Raw genomic sequence first — 25,372 nt, forward strand, 5'->3', positions numbered from 1 at the left:
AGTGAGGTACTGATTAACGGTGCGAACGACGAGTTTCGATGTGTATCGAGCTGAAATGGTATGATAAGGTTTTGATAGGGTCAAATCGAACTGGCTAGCTGTCATCGGGACAGCCAAAGCCAGCCGCACCTTCACACGCACACACGCACGTGAAAAAAACGAAAAACACACCGACGGCGGACGCGAAAATTCTTACGACCCTACGGAAAGGAATCGCAAATCTGACTGGCTCAACTGTCATCGGGACAGCCAAAGCCAGTCGCACCTTCACACGCACACACGCACGCGAAAAAAACGAAAAACACACCGACGGCGGACGCGAAAACTCTTACGACCCTACGGAAAGGAATCTCAAATCTGACTGACTCAACTGTCATCGGAACAGCCTGAGCCAGCCGCACCTTCACACGCACACACGAACGCGAAAAAAACGAAAAACACACCGACGGCGGACGCGAAAACTCTTACGACCCTACGGAAAGGAATCTCAAATCTGACTGACTCAACTGTCATCGGAACAGCCTGAGCCAGCCGCACCTTCACACGCACACACGAACGCGAAAAAAACGAAAAACACACCGACGGCGGACGCGAAAATTCTTACGACCCTACGGAAAGGAATCGCAAATCTGACTGGCTCAACTGTCATCGGGACAGCCAAAGCCAGTCGCACCTTCACACGCACACACGAACGCGAAAAAAACGAAAAACGAAACTTTTTTCAGAAATGTTCATTTGATTTAGGGTAGCCTATTTTTCCCAGTAAAACCAATACATGCAGCTTATAGGAAATTTCATGGCGAACATTTTTCCCTCTGAGAAAATCCAATTTCGACACTCCAGAGCCGAGATATTTGAGTTTTAGTGAGGAAAAAGTGCCAATTTTCAAAATTTCTCAGAATTCAGAGGCAAGGCCTACTAATTACACGATGTAGCAAGCATATGTCTCAATGGTCAGGGTATGCTTTTTATAGTAGTTTTGGCCGCTGAATCCGAATCTCACATCAAATTTCGTGTAATTAGTGATGTTTTGGAGCTACACCCTTTTGGAATGTTATTTGCGTGTTTAAGAGGCAGTTTTTGTGAATTTTGCTCGGTTTGTTCTAGAGGTCGTATCGAGGTGCTCCGATTTGGATGAAACTTTCAGCGTTTGTTTGTCTATACATGAGATGAACTCATGCCAAATATGAGCCCTCTACGACAAAGGGAAGTGGGGTATCATAATCAATCATTTAAGAAGTGCGCACCTGAAATTCCTCGACATGACCTCAAAATGGGACAGGCTACTGGGCAACCAAGGGCACATTTTGGTCCCTGTTATTTGTCCAAGTAATACCAAAATTTGTTATTCCCGTGTTATTTATCCCTGCTCGGGCAGTGCAGGATCACGAGAACGTTGATACTGTCTTCGGCGAACATTTTTCAGACGAATCAGAAGCTGAAGATCGTCATCAATAATGGGAGAATCAAATTTGACTTGGACTTTAGGAATAGCAATATTCCTAGCATCCAAAATCGCATTAGTCAAAGTTTCCAAGGCTGAATCAATATCAGCTTTGGTTTCTAAAACAAAATCATGATTTAAATTATTCTCAATATGATGCTGATACCTGTCCCAATTAGCTTTGTGGTAATTAAACACAGAACTATTGGGTCTAGTAACTGCTTCATGAGAAAGTGAAAAAGTTACTGGAAGGTGATCAGAATCAAAATCAGCATGAGTTACTAAAGGACCACAATACTGACTTTGATTTGTCAAAACCAGATCAATTGTTGATGGATTTCTAACAGAAGAAAATCAAGTTGGCCCATTCGGGTATAAAACCGAATAAAGACCAGAAGCGCAATCTCTGAACAGAATTTTACCATTGGAATTTACTTTTGAATTATTCCAAGATTGGTGTTTGGCATTAAAATCACCGATGATCAACAATCGAGATCTATGCCGAGTACGTTTATGCAAATCCCCTTTGAAATAATTTTTATTTTCCCCAGTGCATTGGAAAAGCAAATATGCAGCTGCAATCATAATTTTCCCAAATGAAGTTTCAAGTTCAACGCCCAAACTTTCAATAACTTTTAACTTAAAGTCACGTAACGTGCTATAAGTTATACTACGGTGGATAACTATTGCAACTCCACCGCCATTTCGATTCATTTGGTTATTAGTTATAACTTTATAATCTGGATCACTTTTCAAATAAGTGCCAGTTTTTAAAAATGTTTCGGTTATAACAGCAACATGCACGTTATGAACTCGTAAAAAGTTGAAAAATTCATTTTCTTTCGCTTTTAAAGAGCGAGCATTAAAATTCATAATATTGATGGAATTACTTAGATCCATGATTAAACTTCAGGGTAAGAACAATATCATTCGCAAATTTTAATCCAATCTGGATTGCTTCCATCATGGATGTAGCATTACTCATTGTTTGAATCAAACCAAACAGTGAGTTTTGCAAAAAAGTCAGTTTTTCAAACGTAACATCGCCGAGATCAGAGGATCCCAAAGCGTTGCCAGCAGAAACATTTTCAAATGAGATTTGAGGTACCTGATAATTGGTAGAGGATTTAAAATTCGTGGATGAACCCGAACCCGAAACGACGTTGGCATAAGAAATACCATTGTTGTTACCTAACTTTTCCACGGTAGGGGTATTTCTAGCATTGTTCAAGTGAGACTGCACGCACGTTTGATTTAAAGATGCAGGTACTGATGCTTAGCGCGAGAATCCAAAACCTTTTTTCTGATGGGGCAATCCCAGAAATTTGATTTGTGATTTCCACCACAATTTGCACATTTAAATTGGGTGACTTCTTTCACGGGACAATTGTCCTTGTCGTGAGAAGAATCCCCGCAAACCATGCATTTTGGAACCATGGCGCAATGATCAGTACCGTGACCGAATGCCTGGCAACGCCGGCACTAGGTCAGATTCTGGTCATTGCCGCCATGTTTCTTAAAATGCTCCCACTTTACCCGTACATGGAACAAAAACTGAACTTTGTCCAAAAGTTTCAAATTGTTGATTTCATTTCTGTTGAAATGAATCAGATAAAATTGTGAAGTCCAACCAAAGCGAGAAAAATTCCCATTTGATGTTTTCTTCATTGGTATTACTTGGGATGGGGCAAAGCCAAGCAACACCTTAAGTTCGTTTTTGACCTAATCCACCGACAAGTCGTTTCAGGACCGCCTTGAATGGACGCTAAAATTAGCTTGAGGGAAAGTTTTTTTTCTTGTTTAAAATATGAAAACTTTTACTGGTAAAGTTTTTGAAAATCTCCTTACTAACTGATTTAAAAGTCTTAGCTTTTAATATGACTGTAGAATTTCTTTCATTTTGACGTTCTCGTGTAACCGTGTACGACTAAGTTCCAAATTTAAACAAACACTCTGGTGGGTCCGGTGGTGCTGGTGATTCTAGGACGCAAAGCAAAGCCGACGGTGGCAGCAGCCAGGAATCGGACGCGGAAACCTTCGTGAGCCAAACAGCAGCAGCGGAACGCATTCGAAGGAGGGAGGTGCGGGTGCGGGACGAGGTGAAGTGCTCAAAACGGACAAGGCGAGCTTCCTGCAGGAACTGCAGCTGTTCCACGACCGGAATGGGAAAGAAGAAAGCTTGGGTGTTTTGTGGGGCTTGTGATTGATTTTGTTTGTATCTTTAGGATGGGAGGTAGGAATGTGGACTCGCACCGGTTGTATTCGGTGGTGGTGGCCCGGGATTGGTGATTGAAGGTCAATTCCCGCGAGGACTGTAGGGTAATTCTCTACCAACTCACACGAAATCGGGAAAAGTTGCCCCGACCCCTCTTCGATTTGCGTGAAACTTTGTCCTAAGGGGTAACTTTTGTCCCTGATCACGAATCCGAGGTCCGTTTTTTGATATCTCGTGACGGAGGGGCGGTACGACCCCTTCCATTTTTGAACATGCGAAAAAAGAGGTGTTTTTCAACAATTTGCAGCCTGAAACGGTGATGAGATAGAAATTTGGTGTCAAAGGGACTTTTATGTAAAATTAGACGCCCGATTTGATGGCGTACTCAGAATTCCGAAAAACGTATTTTCATCGAAAAAACACTAAAAAGTTTTAAAAATTCTCCCATTTTCCGTTACTCGACTGTAAAATTTTGGAACATGTCATTTTATGGGAAATTTAATGTACTTTTCGAATCTACATTGTCCCAGAAGGGTCATTTTTCATTTAGAACAAAATTTTCATTTTAAAATTTCGTGTTTTTCTAACTTTGCAGGGTTATTTTTAGAGTGTAACAATGTTCTACAAAGTTGTAGAGCAGACAATTACAAAATTTTGATGTATAGACATAAGGGTTTGCTTATAAACATCACGAGTTATCGCGATTTTACGAAAAAAGTTTTGAAAAAGTTACTTTTTGCGTTTCTCTTTGTTTCGTCGTCCGTGTCTGTCGCGGGTGACCATGAATGGCCATGATCGATGACGACCAACTTTTTCAAAACTTTTTTTCGTAAAATCGCGATAACTCGTGATGGTTATAAGCAAACCCCTTATGTCTATATATCAAAATTTTTGCAATTGTCTGCTCTACAACTTTGTGGAACATTGTTACACTCTAAAAAATAACCCTGCAAAGTTAGAAAAAACACGAAATTTTAAAATGAAAAATTTTGTTCTAAATGAAAAAATGACCCTTCTGGGACAATGTAGATTCGAAAAGTACATTAAATTTCCCATAAAATGACATGTTCCAAAATTTTTTACAGTCGAGTAACGGAAAATGGGAGAATTTTTAAAACTTTTTTAGTGTTTTTTTCGATAAAAATACGTTTATTCGGAATTCTGAGTACGCCATCAAATCGGGCGTCTAATTTTACACAAAAGTCCCTTTGACACCAAATTTCTATCTCATCACCGTTTCAGGCTGCAAATTATTGAAAAACACCTCTTTTTTCACATGTTCAAAAATGGAAGGGGTCGTACCGCCCCTCCGTCACGAGATATCAAAAAACGGACCTCGGATTCGTGATCAGGGACAAAAGTTACCCCTTAGGACAAAGTTTCACGCAAATCGAAGAGGGGTCGGGGCAACTGCTGTGTGAGTTGGCGGAGAATTACCCTGTAACGAGATCATCGAGGAGATGACGCTGCCGAAGAGTTGCGTGAACAACGAGATTGCGTTGAAGAAGATCCGATTTTTGGACAAGTACGAGACAGGTGATTTTCACGGTGAGGTGAAGGAGCCGACGAAGAGGAGGACGACGTGAAGCGGGATAATCGGAGGTAGCCAGAGCGGATGTTGCGCTCGGTGCCGGCGGTTTACAACACCTGTGAGTAATGAGAATGTGTACAGTGGCTTGCCAACTTCACTTACTTCCATCTCTTTTAACAAATAACCGCCCACAAATGCTCATCTCGCGACGGCGCAGCTTCAGCCGAATGAACCCTGGACAGCGTACCGAAAAAATCTGTGTCATTCTCGAAGGAGGATGAAGTGCTCGAAATTGAATTCCGTTCCGAGGGCATAATCAAACCCAATCTTCCGGATGCGCTTCCAGAATCGGGAACTCCCCGTTCAGGCACTTCATTTTCCAGCCAGGAAACGTTGATCACCCTTGCCGAATCTACAGCCAACTTCTCCAAACCTGTCCGGATGAAGGCCGGCAACGTGACCATCCTGTTCTCTACTTTGCTGTCGCGCGTCGAAACGTCCATCTGGAACCGTCCAGCTTGGGGTCTTCGGAAGTGACCGGTGGCGTACCCTAAGAATCGGTACAGCTTGGACTCAGATGTTGGCCAGAAGCGTTAAATACATGTTAAATATGTTGTTTATTCTTGCTATAAAAGGTTTCTTTTCTAATTAAAAGTGAAACACTTTTACCGATACAACGATTTTGTTTCATAAATGCATGGTAGTATCAAAAACTTTCCAAATTTTAAATTGAAAAGTTTGAACTTTCTACGAATATTCACCAACGCGAACTTTTAATCCAACGAACGATCTTTTTAAATTCAGAGTATTTGTTCTTTGTGTGTTTGTTTTGACGCATTTTTCAAGCAAAGTTCTCTTGAAAAGATGGCTTTGTTCTAGGGGTCGGACAGAGTCGATGGTTTTATTATTCGTTAATCTATTGACGGCGGTTTTGATATTTTTATCAATAGATCAACGAATAGTTGAGCTAGCGTTCCCACCGTGTATTATCAATCTCGGTTAAATTTGACATCTTATAAACATCATCACAACATCATTTTCAAAAAAGTTTGCGCAAAACGGAGTTTAACACGGTTCATATCCAGAATCGACTATTCCTTCGTATGACCCTTCTGCCTGAGCCGCCCGACTAGGAAAAACGGGGACGGGGACTTGGTCAAACCATCCGGAACGGTGTGGTGCCCGAGGACGTTCACGGCAATGTCCACGAAAGCCAAAACCCACTTTCTTGCTAGCTAGCTTTCAAATGATTTGTGTCCGTTTGCTCCTCTGAAGGAGGCCATCATTTGCCTTTGGAGCACAAGGTGTTTTTTCAGCATCTCAGGACTTTTGCTGTGGCTTCTGCGGAACCGTCTACAGCATGCCGGTTGCACAGAACAACACATAAAAAAGGCTCACAATCTGTAGAAGGCCCTCCTAAGTCAACAATCGAGAAGAATACCATCAAGAAGATCGTTGGAGAAAACAAAAACCCGGGGAGTTCATCCGTCACGACTTCCTGCGTGACTACGGCGGACGAGTTGAGGCCCATCATCGTGAGCGTTCTTGATAGGGTGTCCAGGGCCTGCTATAGGACGAAACGAAACCCTCCTCTCCCTTTTTCGGTGGTTTATCAATAAAAAGCGGAGACACAACTATATTTATAACAAAAAAACAGCAAATTAAAGAATTATACAAAAAATTTAAAACAATGAGTTTGAATTCTTCGTTGCCATGTATCCCGCGAACCGTTTATAGGTTTGGTTGAAAAAGTGCAGCAACTGGGACGAAATGGATTTAGCACCTCCGCGTTCCGCTTAAAACTTCCGCACAAGTGCCGAAACAATGTAAATCGTGTTGTTGGTTCCCGGAATCTTCCGACCGCCGCCGCCCGTGGCTGCGTTGGGATTGAATCTGGTACTGGCGATCGTACCGGATGCGCTTGAATGAGCAAAGCTAGCCGAGGTTGTTTAGAACCGGAAAAGAGTCTGAGGGAGGAAGTCGATTGAATTTTTTGATGTTAAACCATCCAGCTTAATAACCTCCTCAATTGCTCCAGTTCAACCCTTCCTCGCTCCTGTCCCGCTTCTTCAACAGCATTCGATCGGACCGGACCGAAATCTGCACGTCCAACTTCCACTGGCCTCCGCTCACTCGAACCCGCTCAAACACGTCCATCAGCTCGACTCCGCATCCGCATCCGGCAGTTGGTTGATCTGGTTCACCGTAACGAGACTATGTCCTATGATTTGGAACCGATTTGGGGGTGAAAGCAGGTCGTCACTTTCCATGTAGAACAGCGCCGAAACGGCGCCCAGGCCACTTTTTCATGGGTTCCGTTTGGTTTTCTGGAACGACGTCGTGACTGTAACCGAAACCGGTGAAATTTGTTTTGTTTTGATTTGAATATGACATTTCAACTCACCAAGGTTCCTATAGGCATGGTGGGATTTCGTTAATATATTGACGAAATGTCGATATACTGACCAATTATTTTGATGCGTTGATAATGTATTGACCGATCTGTCCGACCCCTAGGCTTTGTTAGTAAAATACAACAAAATTTCAGGTAGGGTTAGTCTTGAAAAGACTGTTTAGAATTTTGGAAAATAACTCAGGTAGTTTTTAAAAAGACTGTGAATTTTGTTTGTTATTTTTTTTTTTTTTGAGCTTAGGTAGTAAAAACAATACCGCAGTCCGTTCACCTCGAAGGTTCGCAAGACACTGGGTCGAATCCTTCGGCGCACACGGCGTTGTTTTGTTTACCATTTTGCACACGGCCGGTAGACGAACTTCGCGGGTTTTTCGAGGCCGCACTCGAACTGCCACGGTCACGGCCGAATGCTGGAGGAACAAACTTGCGACTAATCTTGACTACTGCTTGTACTCGAGCGTGTACGGAGCTCGAACTATCAAAAGTATCAACCATGCAAAATTAATCTTTTTTTCAGTGTAGCCTACAATTTTCGGTAACGCTTCCGCCTCGTAAGCGGTAGATCGGGGTTCAAATCCCAGCTCGGACCAACACAACTGGGTGATCTTTTCCCTTCTGGATTCGATTGCTTAGTAAATGGAAGGTAGTGTATCGTCACAAACTGGACCTTATCACGACACCTTAGGAAGGCGACCTATGGAATGTTAACATTAACCTTAACATGTTAACATTAAGTTGAGAATGAAATTGCCACTGGATCCGCTTTGTAAATGCCGGTCCCGATACTCTTCAAGGGTGTTCCCTTGGGAAAGATTTACTTTTTTACTACAATTTTCGGATGCTCTCAAACAAATCACATTAATACCACAGAGTAATCCAGAGGGAGTAGTCCGAACTAAAGTCATCAAATTTTGTGGCAGCGTTACAGTTGTTGTTGTTGGACTTCGTAACGGTAGCAGGCGTTTTGATTTTCGATGCAGGCGTTACGAAAAATCCAAACGATCTAGTAGGGGACCATCCACAAACCACGTGGACACTTTTTGGGAATCTCAACCCCCTTCGTGGACAACTGTCCATACAAAAATATCTTTTGTATGGATCGTGGACAATCGCTTACCCCTTAAAGTGTCCACGTGGTTTATGGATGGTCCCTAGCAACTAGAGATCCTAAATAGGAGACTGGTCGAAGTGAATTTAACGTACCCAAACAGACACGAGTATGACGTATCCAAACGAGCATTTGCCTTTACGTTCAGCAAAACTTATCAGTGTTGCCAAGCTCAAAACATACGTTGCCAGATCGATTTAGCAAGCTTAGACCAGTCTCCTATTTAGGGTCTCTAGTAGCAACATGTTGGTTTCCGTTGTCAAGACAAACAAAATCAATTTTCATTTTGAAACCAGCACTGATGGTGAGTTGCTTTGCAGTAAATATTCATCATTCTAGAAAACATTGCATGCATTTTAAAACCAAGATCCTGGTGGTGGCAATGCCAAATAGACGATCGACGTTTCAGTCTGAACTTCAGGAAAAGTTCCGCTAGAAAAATCTATTAAGGGGTTACATACATGTAGAAAATCACAAAATTTCATATCACAGAAAATTTATTAAATCCACTTAAAAAGTTGATTTTCAATCACTCCTGAAAGTTTCATGAAGGTAATTCATGATTTAACTGAGTTAGAGACGATTAGATTAGACTGAGCTTAGTTTTGCCTTGCGCAAAGCAAACTGTCTAACTTTCTGAGCGTTTTTCTCTGAACACCAAGTTGATTTACGGGTGCCACGATATCTTGAGATGGGACGGACCAAATTGGCTGAAATTTTGAGTGAAGACTCCCAAGACATATTCCGTGTGCATGACGATGCCCGATTTTGAAATTTTGAATTTTCAAAAAATACGAAAATCAAAAACTGGCGATTTTTTATATGAAAAACAGAAAAATATTTTTTAATCTTTATTAAAATAAACTTTTTGAAAATCGGCCTTCTTCACCAAAATTTTGAGCCGATTTGGTCGAAGTAATGTTGAGATATCAAGGCACCCGTTTTTTGAAACTGCTAACTTCAAATAGCTATATCTCGGCAATGCTACAACCAAATGTCTTCAAATTTGTTTTGTTAATAGATGAATAATAATATTTTAATGCCCTGAAAACAGATTTTGAAAGAAGTTTAAGTGTGTGCTCAAACCAACCTCTGGCATTTTTGCCGATTTACATGTATGTAACCCCTTAATTTGTTTGTAAAGAGTGTGAGATGCTGAAAAGTAAAGGGGCCAAGAAAATTTAAATTTGCAGCAGTGGTAGCGAAAGCGAGCCAGAGAGGAACGCAAAAAAAGCCCAAAAAATGGTTCCCTTTCTTTTGTTCTGTTGTTCGAAAAGCAATTTCCTGACCCCTTCTCTTGGGAGGTGGCACTTTGTGGAAACATAATATGAATGTGACTTTCATGGCTGCAAGTCCACGTGCTAAAAATCGTTGAGTTTCAAAGATGTAAATTGAAAGAATGTGTTGATATCATCAGCCCCGACTCCAGGGGAAGGAAGGCACGGGACCTTTTGCCCCCCCCCCCCTTCTCCTAAATTTAGACCCTTTCCCTAAGCGAGATACACTGCCCCCCATGTGCCCTCATAAATGCCTCCTCTTACCTAGAGAGCCTAGAGCTTATTAAGCTCCAGGCTCTCTACTCTTACCCAGTCAAAAGTTGGCACCGCTGGTTAAAATTCGAAACGGATAACCGGATAATGCAATCTTGTTGACGCCCATTTTTTAATAAAAATATTGATTCTTTTCACTGGGAAATAAATACAATTTTGTTGCTCCACATGAAGAAGCCAGAGTCAAAGTTGAAAAAACCAGCACAAACATACCTTTGCAAATTCTATGCGAGCTGTTATACTTTCATAAAAGAAACCCGAGCAGACGGAAATAACTTGAGAATCAAATTTTTTGATATTTGAAAATACTAGGCCAATAACATTTTATGTTATTTATAACAGGATTTGTTATTCGTTGTTATGATTTTTTTGTTATTGGATTGTTATTGTAATAACAGACTAATAACATTTTTAGTTATTCTTCGAACAAATATTTGTTATTATTTTTTGTTATTTTAACAACTAATCCGATCATCCTAATAACAGTTGGAGTTATTCAGGTGGGAAAAGTTATCCTATAGATGGTTATCCCGGGAATAATTTATAGCGCTATGGCGGCCATCTTTATGGCATGCGGGATAACTTGTCATGGTTATCCCAGGAGCAATTTTTAAGAGATACATGTCCAGGAAATGACTCAGAGTCCCATCCTAGAAGGATTTTTAAATTTATTAAATATTTGTATTAAAATATCTGATGTTTAAATATTTCTGGAATTTTTTTCATCCACATGGCCTTATGCCAAGTTGTATTTTTATGCTCCAGGAATGTAGGGCAACAAGTTTTGTCAAGATACATGTCCAGGAAATGACTCAGAGTCCCATCCTAGAAGGATTTTTAAATTTATCAAATATTTGAATTAAAATAACTGATGTTTAAATATTTCTGGAATTTTTTTCATCCACATGGCCTTATGCCAAGTTGTATTTTTATGCTCCAGGAATGTAGGGCAACATGTTTTGCCCTGGAACATGTTCAGGAGATGACCCAGAGTCCCATCCCAGAAGGATTTTTAAATTTATTAAATATTTGAATTAAAATATTTGTTGTTACAATATTCCTGGAATTTTTTCATTCACATCCAAATTTTCATACTCCAGGAATGTAGGGCAATAAATTTTGCCAAGGAATATGTCCAGGTAATGTTAATTGTTCGTTTTTTAAGTTTTGGAATCTCTCTTAAAAATTGTTCCTGGGATAACCATGACAAGTTATCCCGCATGCCATAAAGATGGCCGCCATAGCGCTATAAATTATTCCCGGGATAACCATCTATAGGATAACTTTTCCCACCTGAGTTATTCTTCCAAAACAAAAAATGTTATTCCCAAGGTGTTTTGGCTTTCAACCAATATCAGACCAATAACATTTTTTTATGATAACATAAACTGTTATTAAATATTTATGCAAAAATTGATTTTCCAAGAAGATTCCATAACACTAGGGCGTCCAATTTTCCCGGGTTTTGAATTTCCCGGGAAACGGGAAAAATATTTTGGAATCCAGGAATTCAGGATCCCGGGAAATTTTTAAATCAGTAATAAAATCTATGTTTCATTATATTTGTTATGTTTTCAAGCTTAAAATCATTGAATTAGCTTAATAATATCAAATGGTTATAATCCTCACTTCAATCTAAACAAAGACGACAGTTTTAAAATAGCCTAAAAGATTGTTTTTGTCTTTGTGGTGTTTAGGACTTTATATCAACTACTATTTTTAATTCCAGTATGATTAATCATTTTTTTATTTGAGAATCAAATTACATAATTCTTTTTTTTTGAAAAGGTCCAATCCCGAGCAGACGGAAATAACTTGGGAAGGTCAGTTATTGATATTGTGAGAAGATCGAAATATGTTATTGGGATGATCGGATTAGTTGTTAAAATAACAAAAATCAATAACAAAGATTTGTTCGAAGAATAACTTAAACTGTTATTATGTTGTTATTGCAATAACAAACCAATAACACAGAAGGAATCATGAAGGAATAACAAGATTTGTTATTTTGTGCGGAGAGGTGGAGCAGCATAATAACAAAAATGTTATTGAACTGGTATGTCTCCATAACAAAAAAGTTATTGTTTTGGTTTATTTGTAATTTGCAAATAAACCTGCAGTTGCCATAACTCCTCTGTACTAGTCAGGGCTGCAGAGTCGGGTACCTCCAAGCGATTTTGAATCCATACTTTGAAGACAACTCCGACTCTGGATGCAGGATATGACGTCAACGACGACTTTAGCTCTCCAAAAATACCCGACTTCACAGATTCCGACTCCAAGTAAAAGTTGCTGAAAATTAGATGAATCCGATGCAGTCTCCGAGGTCACACTCCAGCTCGAACTTCAACGTCAGCTCCGACTTCCTGGCTCTGTGAAAATAATAACAGTTTTTGTTATTCACACTTCAAAAATTCCCAATAAATAAATCAATTCCGTTAGGGAATATAACAAAATAAAAAAAGAACTCTCAAAAGTTAATTTATCGGATTAATTTTAGCTTGAAACCCCATTTCATGACCAAAATAATGATCCCGACGAAATTGGTAAAAATTATCCCATAGTTCTAGCCAATTTTAGCAAAGTCCCTTAGGGGGTATATCAAATAATTAAAAAAATCAACTTTCAAAATTTCAACTTTTTAGAATAATTTTAGCTTAAGGACCCCATTTCATGACCAAAATAATGACCCTGACGAAATTGGTCAAAATTATCCCATAGTTCTAGCCAATTTTAACAAAGTCCCTTAGGGGTATATCAAATAATTAAAAATCTACTTTCAAAATTTCAACTTTTTAGAATAATTTTAGCTTAAGGACCCCATTTCATGACCAAAATAATGACCCTGACGAAATTGGTCAAAATTATCCCATAGTTCTAGCCAATTTTAACAAAGTCCCTTAGGGGGTATATCAAATAATTAAAAAAATCATCTTTCAAAATTTCAACTTTTTAGAATAATTTTAGCTTAAGGACCCCATTTCATGGCCAAAATAATGACCCCGACGAAATTGGTCAAAATTATCCCATAGTTCTAACCATTTTAAACAAAGTCCTTTAGGGGGTATATCAAATAATTAAAAAAATCAACTTTCAAAATTTCAACTTTTTAGAATAATTTTAGCTTAAGGACCCCATTTCATGACCAAAATAATGATCCCGACGAAATTGGTAAAAATTATCCCATAGTTCTAGCCAATTTTAGCAAAGTCCCTTAGGGGGTATATCAAATAATTAAAAAAATCAACTTTCAAAATTTCAACTTTTTAGAATAATTTTAGCTTAAGGACCCCATTTCATGGCCAAAATAATGACCCTGACGAAATTGGTCAAAATTATCCCATAGTTCTAGCCAATTTTAACAAAGTCCCTTAGGGGGTATATCAAATAATAAAAAAATCAACTTTCAAAATTTCAACTTTTTAGAATAATTTTAGCTTAAGGACCCCATTTCATGGCCAAAATAATGACCCCGACGAAATTGGTAAAAATTATCCCATAGTTCTAGCCAATTTTAGCAATGTCCCTTAGGGGGTATATCAAATAATTTAAAAATCAACTTCCAAAATTTCAACTTTTAGAATAATTTTAGCTTAAGGACCCCATTTCAAAAGCTTGACCCCATCGGGGTCAAAATATTGACCCCGACGAAATTAGACAAAATTATCCCAAAGATCTAAACATATTTAACAAAAGAAAAATAATAACAGATTGTGTTATGGACACTTAGAAACTTTTCCATTTGTGCGATTTGTGGTAATTTTATTTCTAAGTCAGTATACCGAACGAATAACAAATTTTGTTATTAGGAGAGTTTTGAAATGTATAACATTTCCTCTTATTGGCGTGTTATTAAACATTTTCAATATAATATCACTTCAATACCAAATTTTGTTATTTTATCAGAAACTGTTATTATTTTTTCTTCTTGAAGTTGAACTTCAGGTTAAAATAATAACACTTTTTGTTATTTTAACAGGATTTGTTATTGAAATATTATCAATTTTGTTATTACCGTCTGCCCGGGATAAGCTTTTGTTTTCCATATGTTTATAGGACCTATTCAAAAAAACTTTGGAATTCTTTCATATTTTTTTTCTTTTATATATATTTTATATGACATGACTAAAACAGCTAGAAAACAAACAACGACAATAAATAAAATGATACCAGTCAATGTAAAATTTTAGATAAGTTTTGAATTCATTGTTTTATATAAAACATATTTTACAAATTATCTTCAAGTTACTACCGCCAACCGAGGGAAAATCAGAACTACAGTCTAAATAGGTACAGGAGATTTTAGAGCAATACATTTGGAAGTATAAATTGTTTTGTTCTGTTACTGTTTCAACCGAAGTAATCCAAAACGTCATGCAAATATTTTTTGCTTTAATAGCTGTATTTATTCGTTACATTTGTACGTATTTGCCCTGGATGCCGGTGTTTGATTATAAATAATTTGATATGAGATTGTTTTTTTTTTTAATTTAAAATCGAAAATATACGTAAATATATCCAGTTTTTCAAAAAAAATAAAATATTAGAGAAAAAAATGTAAAGCACTAGGCATTTTGCGGACCTGGTAATTCAAATTATAATATTTTTTCCTTAAATGCCAATTTAATGCTGAGATTTGCTGAATACAAATTTTAATTCATTTTATTGTTCTACTATTTTCACAACCAAATCTGAATTTCCAGACCAAAATATGATTTTTTTTTTCAATTTCGGGAATTCCCGGGACAAATTATAGAAAATCCCGGGATTCGGGAATTCCCGGTTTAGGAAAAATCCCGGGATTTTCGTCCCGGGAATTCCCGCGATGGACGCACTACATAACACTTTCTGTTATTTTAACAGTATTTGTTATTGAAATGGCATGAATTTTGTTATTACCGTCTGCCCGGGTTGATACGGCAACAACTGCCAAAAAGCTTGGAAACGTAACGCCTCGAATCCAGTGAACTGAGATTCAATGGTGTCCTGCAGACAGCATAAGTTTTCCTGAAGGGGGAATGTACCACGATGTACCGCGTAACGCAACCATAAATTAAATGCCAGTGCTCCCTCTGGATTACTCTGTGTTAATACCTTTAAGTATATTTTTTTAATTCAGGAGTTCAGAGCGGATTCGTTAATTTGAATTTCGGTACTTCGAAGGTCCACTAATTCGAATGCTCGCTAATTCAAACATATTCGAATTAAAAAGCACTCAACCGTCAAAACCAGTTGTCAAAATGATGTTGAAGTGTCAACCCCATTGTTTGTCAATTTCCGCTGTCAGCCGTTCCAATTGGCGAATTCGGATTCGCTCATTCGAATGTAGTTTCATTCGAATTAGCGAATCCGCTTTGTATTAGATTCGAGTGACTGAAATAACAGAAAATAAGATAAGAAAAAGACAAAATTCTTGGATGCCGGTGTTACATTCCTAAGGCTTTTTTTATATAAATTATTTATATTTCAGATAGAAACGAGGTTTGGCATCTCGAACAACTATGGGCAGGCTGCATTATGAGCTAACACAAATCGTTTTGAAAGTCGACAACTTGAATAATGTTAAACGACAACATGAGCGATGGATTTTCAACGACACTTGCCTTTGACTTCAACAACACATTGTTACATGATGGTTACGGTTATTCTAATTTTTCAAATTGGTTCAATATTGACCAGAAATCTGAATTTTCGACACTTATCAGCGACGTTGACAATATAACAGAGTAAGTTTCCAGCAAGTATTTAGCTGTTTAGCGCTGTTTATCCCTAAGGGAATTTTATGGGCTGTCATGTACTGCCCATGTTTGCATAAATGTCCCATATGCAAAAACAGCAAGCTGAGAAAAACGCATTTGAAGTTTGTCCCATACATAAGGCTACGTGTTAAGTTTTCGCGAAAAAACTGTATTTCCTCCTGATTTCTAGAACAAAGTACTGGATGTTATAGGCTCTTTCGAAAGAGCACACCATTTTGAACAAAACTGCATCAATAACTCGAAATCGATGAAAATGCATATGGGACATTTATGCGATTAGGGGCAGTGTAGGCCTACATGGCAAAAGTTTACGGTATAAAAGTTTGTTTTAGAAAAATCGTAAAATTATGTGTAAAACTGCGATTGGCCAAAAAGTTTATACCGTAGCCTTTTAGCCCACAAAATTCCTCAACTTTTGACCTCAGGAAGTATGAATTCAAGAGATATTGGGATTTTAAATATATCAATTTTTAACAGTAATTTGCAAAGGCTATCAGAAAAAGTGGCAGTGCGTGGCCGAATGGTTACGCTGTCCGCTTTGTAAGCGGATGATTCTGGGTTCGATTCCCATCGGCTGCAACCTTCCATCGGATGAGGAAGTAAAATGTCGGTCCCGGGATTGGTTGTTAGGCCGTTAAGTCATTTCAGGTGTAGGAGTCGTCTCCATGCCATAAGTACAAACAACACACCAAACTAAGCCCACTCCGGTGGAATCGCTGGCGGCGTTTGGACTCGCAATCCGAAGGTCGTCAGTTCAAACACGGGGGTAGAAGGTTCCTTGGAGTAGAAAGAGATTTGGGTGCTCTCCCCATTCAAGCCTTCGGACTCCTAGGTTCGAGCAGAAACTTGCAATAGAGACCACAAAAGACCCGGGGGTCGTTCATGTGGATGGTTTGATTTTTTTTACCAGAAAAAGTCAAACCAATCCCGAATCTTTATAGCATATTTTGAAGAGCTTCAAAAGACCCTCTGGGCCATTATAGTCAAGGGGCATGATTTGATCGTAGTGCATTTGTTAAAAAATGGGTATACATCTATATATATAAAAATTTCGATGGTGTCTGCGTTGGGTTCGTATAAGCCCAAGGAAGGTTTTTACGCTAATAAGTTGACACTTTGGCCACTCTGGAACCGATTCCGGAGTATCGGCAAATTGTATGGAAAAAGTTACGTTAAAACAAATTTTGATCAAAGGAGGCTGAAGAAGCAAAAAAGCTAAAAACGTCAACAAACGAAAAAAGGCAGAACGAAGTCTGTCGGGTAAGGCTTGTTCTTTTATAAGCACTATGGACACCACTTCATGCTACAAGAACTCGCTTTGTCGTAGCCCAGGGCTTAAGCGTCGACATTTTAGCTGTCTTCGAAAACTAGGAAATTTTGTGATGTCTTTCCCTATCATAATGTGGGTTTTGGGTTAGGATAGTCCAATTATTTACCTTCCCGGACAGACGGTAATAACAAAATTCATGCCATTTCAATAACAAATAGTGTTAAAATAACAGAAAGTGTTATGGAATCTTCTTGAAAAATCAATTTTTGCATAAGAGTTAAATAACAGTTTATGTTATCATAACAAAATTTGTTATTGGTCTGATATTGGTTGAAAGCCAAAACAACTTTGGAATAACATTTTTTGTTATGGAAGAATAACTCCAACTGTTATTGGGATGATCGGATTAGTAGGGACCTATATAGGGAAATGAAATGTTCTGGAAGAAATTTCAAACACCCAAAGTCATGCAAATTTAAGGTTGAAAAACTTGTGGTTTTTCTTTGATGCTGGCGCGTTTCTTGCACCGAACAAGTACAAACATTACAAAAAACTACCAGATTATTATAAACAACAGTTTTACAATGTTTGTGATTGTTATAAATCTCGTTTATTGCCCAAAATTATTTTAAATTGATTCCAACCTTGTTCTTGCATAGTCTTGTTGCTCGATTGGAACCCCGATTTGACAGTTCGATTGGAACCCTGAGAGTGACATTTCGCCTCTCCATATAGGCTCTCTACGGATTAGTTGTTAAAATAACAAAAAATAATAACAAAGATTTGTTCGATGAATAACTAAAAATGTTATTAGTCTGTTATTATAATAACAATCGAATAACAAAAAAATCATAACAACAAATAACAAATCCTGTTATAAATAACATAAAATGTTATTGGCCTAGTATTTTCAAATATCAAAAAAATGTTATTCCAATGTTATTTCCGTCTGCTCGGGTTTTCCAAATCTATTCGAAGTTAATGTTAGTTGCAATTTATAAGCTATATTTTCGGGAGCGAATGACCCATAGGGTTAAAGTTCCCCCTAATAAAATCAACCACAACAACAACACAACAAGCTATATTTTAGTAAAACTATCAGTAAACAATCATTTGTGTAGGATACTACGCATTCTTTTATGACAAAATTTCCATAGAGTTTCGATCAATCAATAATGTAATGATATCGGTCAAAACTCGTTGATTTGTTGAACTAACGGTTCTTGGATTATGTTTGTATCGACCACTGTTGCGAATTATCGCCTCGTAAGCGGTAGATCGGGGTTCAAATCCCGACTCGGACCAACACAACTGGTGATCTTTTCCCTTCTGGAATTGATTGCTTAGTAAAGGGAAGGTAGTGTATCGTCACAAACTGGACCTTATCACGTCACCCCAGGAGGCGACCTATGGAATGTTAACATTAACCTTAACATGTTAACATTAAGTTGAGAATGAAACTGCCACTGAATCCGCTTTGTAAATGCCAGCCCCGATACTCTTCAAGGGTGTTCCTCTCAGGAACTGGGATAGATTTACTACTTTTTTACTGTTGCGAATCAAGGTACTACAGATTTTTTGACGTAAATTGTCATTTCTTTTTCAATGCGACCTCTTTCCAACTTGTAATTCAGGTACTGTTTATATTTTTTATTGTTTTTGAAAGAAGTAGTACTACAACAGTTAAAGGAATGTTTAGCTTTGAACATTAAATTTAGAGGATTCGTTGATCTGTTGAACTAACGGTTCTTGGATTATGTGTGTATCGACCATTGTTGAGAATCGAGGAACTGCAGTTTTTTACGTAAATTGTCATTTCTTTTTCAAAGCGACGTCTTTCCAACTTGTAATTCAGGTACTGTTTATTTTTTTTAATTGTTTTTGATAGAAGTAGTACTTAAACAGTTAAAGGAATGTTTAGCTTTGAACATTAAATTTAGAGGATTCGTTGATCTGTTGAACTAACGGTTCTTGGATTTTGTTTGTATCGACCATTGTTGGGAATCGAGGAACTAAAGGTCGTATCAACAAAGTCCAAAGAAGCAAAATATAGAGAATTTTCTCAGCTTTTCAAAAATATATTTTTCAAAATTGAGAAAACATGTGCACTAATTTAAAAAAATTAAAAAATACGACTATTTTGAAAAAAGTTACATAAAAATGGCTATAACTTGAAAACGGTGCTTTTTATCAAAATTTCACCAAAGTACTTTTTGATTGCCAATTCAATTTTACATCGTAAAATGAAGTTGAAAAATTTTTGCGACCAAAATTTCGATTTTTTTAAAAAATCAGTGTTGATTAAAAAAATCATAACTCGGTCAATGATTTTTTGCACAACCTGGAAATTTCTGATAAGTTGGCTTTTTATGTCCTCTAAAACATATCAAAAAATAAAAAAAAAATAGTGTTTTTTAGTAAATCAAGTTTTAGTGACAAAAAGCTAAATTAAAAAATCACCAATTTTTTTACCGTGTATTATTTTTTTCCAGTGTAGTCCGTATCCATACCTACAACTTTGCCGAAGACACCAAATCGATCAAAAAATTCCTTTAAAAGATACAGATTTTTGAATTTTGATACATCACTTTTGTATGGACAGCTGCCAAATTTGTATGGAAAATTATATGGACAAACCAATGATGCAAAATGGCTTCTTTGGGCATACCGAAGGCACCAAAAAAGTTTTAGTCGGATAAAAAAATACAAAAATTAAAATTTAAGAAAAAAGACCGATTTCGTAAAGAATTGCTCTATTGTTAATCACATGTTACATTTAATTTTATATCTTAAAACAAACCTACTATTTTAGTTGAAAATTATAATAAACATGTCAGGAACGCAGCGCAGCGGATAGCAAACGAAAACGACGACGACGACAAAAGTCCAAGCAGAGAAACAGCGCGCGTGCTTGTAGGTAAACAGGCAGGCAGGTAGCCAGGCAGGCGAGCAAGCTCGTGAGAGAGTTTTTTTTTTAATACCGAATTTCGCACTTCACAGCATTGCTTGCCGGAAACATTCACCTACCCTTATAAAGGGTTAGGCTCGGTCGTGGGATTTACTGTGGGTGCAATTCTAATAGGCAGATCCCAGTGAGCTAAGCTTTTTTAACACTGGAACGCCCAACGCATGTCCAACTTACACGGACGCCCAAGCCTCCCAAAAAAGTTGGAACGGTAACTTCAACACGCCCGTTCTCGGGCATAACTCAACCAATCGGGACGATTCTTTTTCCCAGTGATTTGTAAGAATGTCTAGATGATCCTAAAATTTTGCAGAAGTTGATTTGAACAAATCTGTAATTTCTGCGACCGAAAACATCGTTCCAATTTTTTTTAAAACAACTGCCTCCGCGGAATTTTCGGCGAATTTTTTTTTACACGCGAAAAAAAAAGTTGGAACGATGTTTTTGATCGCAAAAATTACAGATTTGATCAAATTAGGTTCTGCAAAGGTCTAGAATCATCTCGACATCCTAACAAATCACTGGAAAGAAGAATCATCTTGATTGGTTGAGTTATGCCCGAGAACCATTGAGTTGAAGTTACCGTTCCAACTTTTTTGGAGCCTTGGGCGTTGGAATGTTAAGGGATAGTTTGCCTTTAAGACTACACTTAAACTATTAAACATATAACTTGTGTGATGGCGGATTTGTTGTGATGTTGGGTAGCGGTCGGTGATCGATCGCTGGCGGTGGGCGATGGGCGGGTGGCAGTGGGCGATGGGCGGGTGGCGGTGGGCGATGGGCGGCTTGCGGTGGGTGGCGGCGGGCGGGCGGTGGCGGAAACGAGAAAGCATATATTTATTTTAGTGTGAGCTTCTTGGAAGGTAGTGTAACACTTTTGATTTGAAGAGCGCGCGTAAGGATTTTTTAAATTGGATCAGCGTGGGTGAAGCTTTACAGGGTGGTGGGAGGTCGTTGTACAGCTTACTTCCGATATGTGCAATCTTCTTTCGGCCAAATTCTGTTCGAGCTCTGACCAGGTAGAAGTGTCCAGCTTGTCTACTGGAACGGCCTGTGTGCATCCTTTGCAATACCAGACTGATGTCAGGAGAGTTAATGTTTTTCCGAATGTGCATTAGCATTTGGAACTCGTGCATTGCTCGAACGGGGAGTATGGAATCGTTTGGGTCGTTGTACAACAGACGGGTGGGATAGAGGAAAGGTTTGCGGAGCACAATTTTGAGACATCTGTTTTGGATAACTTGCAATTTTTGAAGACACGACTCTTGGGCATGTCCCCAGTTGGCGATGAGGTATTGCAATAATATTGGATCATTGCAAAGTACAGCTTTTTCAGTGCAGACGTCGGCAGGAACGATGAGGTTTTCCGAAGTATTCCGCAAAATGAAGACAGCTTCCGCTTCAGTAGATCCACATGTGCTGACCAGCTCATCGTGCTGTCCAGCGTTAGACCGAGGAATTCGAAGCTAAATACTTCCTCGACTACTCGGTTGCAGACTACAACAGGATCATGCACAGGGATGGGAATCCAGGGCGAGTGGATCAGCATAAACTTGGTTTTTGTTAGGTTCATTGACAGAAGGTTGGTGCAGAAGTAGTCATTCAGTAGCTCAAGGTCCACTTTAATCCTGTGCTGCAACGACTCGACTACTGCAGCATACTTTCCACCAACACCGTTGTAGAAGATCGATGTGTCGTCGGCGAACAAGCGTACCTCACCGGTAAGGCCCAGTGACGGGAGGTCGTTTATGAAGAGCAGAAACAAGATTGGTCCTAGGTTGCTTCCTTGGGGCACTCCGGTTGTCACAGGACCATACTGACTCCGAGACTCACCAATAGTCACAAATTGGGATCTGTTGTCCAGGTAGCTTTGTATTAGGGATAAGGCAATTCCTCGTATGCCGTACATCTCTAGCTTCTTCAGCAGCAGGTTGTGGTCGATCGTGTCGAATGCTTTTTTAAATCAATGAAAAGAGCGCCAACTACATTCCGGCTGTCCAAGGCATCGTAGATACTTTCCACTAGGTCACACGATGCTGTGAGGGTGCTCATTCCTTGCCTAAATCCGTACTGGTGCTTGTAGATCAGTCCGTGCTTGTTAGCAAAACCAACAAGTCTGCAAACTATCAGTTTCTCGATAATTTTGTCAAGAACTGACAAACATGAGATGGGTCGATAGTTACTAGGGTTCTTTAAATCGTCAGATTTGTGGATTGGCGTGACTCTGGCAACCTTCAAGCAATCTGGGTATGCTCCTGTATCAACGATTTCATTGAAGATATCGGACAGCAGGGCCGCAAACACATTAAAGTGTGGCTTGACAAAAGTAACAGGAATGTTGTCGTACCCAGCGGATTTTTTGGAGTCTAGACCGTTAATCAAAATTGTCGTTTCAGCAACAGTTGCAGGATGTAGAAAGATGGAGAATCGGTGTCTACGTAGGGTTCCAAATCTGTAGATGTCGCGGTCACTATTCAGGGTAGCGGCCAGTTCTGGTCCAATGTTGCAGAAGAATTTGTTGAAAGATTGACATATTTCAGTCAAATCTGAAACCACCTTTCCATCAACAAGTAGCTCTTTCGGTTGAGATCGGCTGCGCTGCTTACCTAGTACATCGTTGATTACCCTCCAAGCAGATTTTTGGTCACATCCAGAGAGGAGACGTTCATAGTAGTTCCGCTTAGCAGCTTCCTTCTCTTTTTGTAGCTTTTTGGACACGTGGGCCAACAGGTCTACTAGCCGTGGGTCGTCGCTGTTTCGTCGCTGCTTTTTCAGTGTTTTATCCTTGATTTGGATCAGCTTCCAGACATTGAAAGTCATCCATGGACAGTTACCTTTCACCTTCGCCTTTATCGTTACTGTTTTCGTGCATTGCTCTTTGATCAAGTTATAACTGTTCATCACGAACAGAAGTTTCTCGTTTGCAGTCAGGTGTGGAGACAGCCCTGCCAGGGACTCAGTGAACTGTTGGTTTAGCCGTGCGTGGTCGACGATGTCCTTGTGGAAGGTCTGCTTCACCAGCTCGCAGGAATACTTGAATGAGGTTGCGATCCAGTTGTGATCACTCAGATCATTGCAGATGGTTTCATTGAAGACACCGTCTGCAAGATGTTCGCTGCATACCACGTGGTCAAGCACGTTGCCGCTGGCTGGCCTGGTTACCGATGTATTGGTTACTACCATGTTGAGAGATGATAGCAAGCGGAAATATTCACAGACCACGTTGTTTGTGACGATGTTTATAGGGATGTTCATGTCACCAAGCACGATGCATTCCTGGTTGTTGGGATTGGCTGAAAGCATTTGCTCAAGTTCAGAAAGGAAACGAGCTGCTTCAAACGCTGGTGGTCTATAGATCGCGTGAATGTTCAAGTGTTTACGCCGAGAATAGAGTTGAAGATGAATGTGATGAAGACCAGCCAGGACTCGGTTCTCCCGGACTTCTACATTCAGATCTGCTAAGCAAAAGACAGCCAATCCTCCACCAGTTTCTTTTCTACACGAGAAGAAGCTTCTGTACCCAGACAAGTTGTACAAACTTGTACGATCATCCTTCAGCATGGTTTCGCCTAGTACAATAATGTCGATGCGTTTCCCGAGGCGTTGAAGCAGTTCACCCACACAGTCAAACTTTGATAGTTGATTGATGCCTCGAATGTTTAGTTGAATGATGTTTAAGGAAGAGACAGGAGAGATATTTTTATTTTTAATCCAATCTTCGATACAAGCAAAACTAGAGTTACAATTTGTAAACATTTTATAAAACAAAATAATAGAACAAAATGCTCTGCAGTTGATCTGCCGTCCAAACTGCGTATTACAGCTGCTTCTGCTGCTTCGGAGCCGGTGCGCCGTTTAACGACAGCATGGTGGAGTTCAACAGCGATCCATCGAGAAGGCGTTTGGGGTGCTGGTGCTGGAGTTTCTGAAGGTCCTTGGCGTTTCGAATTTTTTCTACCTTCGAGTTGTCGGTGGCCCTCACGAGGATAACCCCATCGCGACCAGGCCAGACGAACTTCAAATCAGCTGCTTCCTGGACCACCCTCGCCTGCTTCAGCAACGTCATTCCAAACGACGTCAATTCGTCGCGAAGGATGATTCTGCTGCCTCCTGTGCCAGTGTTGTTGGAGCCGATTGTTGATGAGAGGAGTAGACCGTGGCATTTCTTCTTGGCGAAGAGTTCTTCTTGTAGCTTGTGTCGGAAAAGATCACCTTTATCGGGACCGGTTTGCCAGTATGCTCCCCGTCCTTCGATACCAGCCGCTTCGTTTCGACGATAGCATCTTCGGGCAGCGTACATTTCACCGCCAGGGTAATATCAGTGATCACCTTCTTTAAATCCTCATCTTTGGAAGATGGAACTCCTAGGATGACGGCGTGTGTGGCGAGGGCAGCACGATTGAGTTGATCAAGCTGCTTTTCCAAGTCAGTGATTGTTTCATTAACTGCGAACTGTTCCTCTTGCAAAACTGCGACATCGTTCTTCAGCAGCTGTTGATCCTCTTTGATGGCCTGCATCTCGTTCAGCAGTGTGTCGACCTTTTCAGCGAACGAGTTGTGCGTGCGTTGAAGCTCCCCAATGGTGTCCTGTACCTTTCACAGCTCAGCGGAGGTGCCACGAACCTCGGCGAGCACCTTCCCGATTTCCTCCATAATTTGGTTCTCCATCCCAGAACTCGTGTGCGACGAAAGCTTAGCACAATCCAGCGAGCAAAAATACTTTTTTGCGCGCAGTTTTTCGGCAGCTACTCCGTACACCTTTTTACAGCTCAGATGCTCACACTTCATACAGTAGTGACACAGGACAATTTTGTTTTGGTCGTTCTCTTCTGTGTTACATGTAGCACACAGGAATGCACTATTCTTAACGCTTATCAACGCGGCCTACAAAATCCTCTCTCAGATCCTCTACCGTCAGCTGTCACCCCATGCAAGGAGGTTCGTGGGGCCCTACCAAGCGGGCTTCACTGGCGCGCGCGCCACCACGGACCAAATATTTTGTCTCCGACAGATCCTCGAGAAATGTCGTGAGTACAACGTGCCCACACATCACATCTTTATCGACTTCAAGGCAGCTTATGATACAGTCGACCGCGAGCAGCTATGGCAGATTATGC

General features: G+C 39.6%; 1 protein-coding gene across 1 annotated transcript in view; it reads left to right on the forward strand.

Moving 5' to 3' along the window:
- LOC119769731 overlaps window positions 1-3,647 on the forward strand; it is a 43,117-nt gene extending 39,470 nt beyond the window's left edge. Inside the window, exon 6 of the mRNA XM_038263207.1 lies at window positions 3,429-3,647. Coding sequence (XP_038119135.1) covers window positions 3,429-3,647 — 219 coding nt within the window. The remainder of the gene's footprint in view (window positions 1-3,428) is intronic.
- The last annotated feature ends 21,725 nt before the right edge of the window (window positions 3,648-25,372 follow it).

Source organism: Culex quinquefasciatus, chromosome 1 (genome assembly GCF_015732765.1).
Source record: "Culex quinquefasciatus strain JHB chromosome 1, VPISU_Cqui_1.0_pri_paternal, whole genome shotgun sequence".
Classification (NCBI taxonomy): Eukaryota; Metazoa; Arthropoda; class Insecta; order Diptera; family Culicidae; genus Culex; species Culex quinquefasciatus.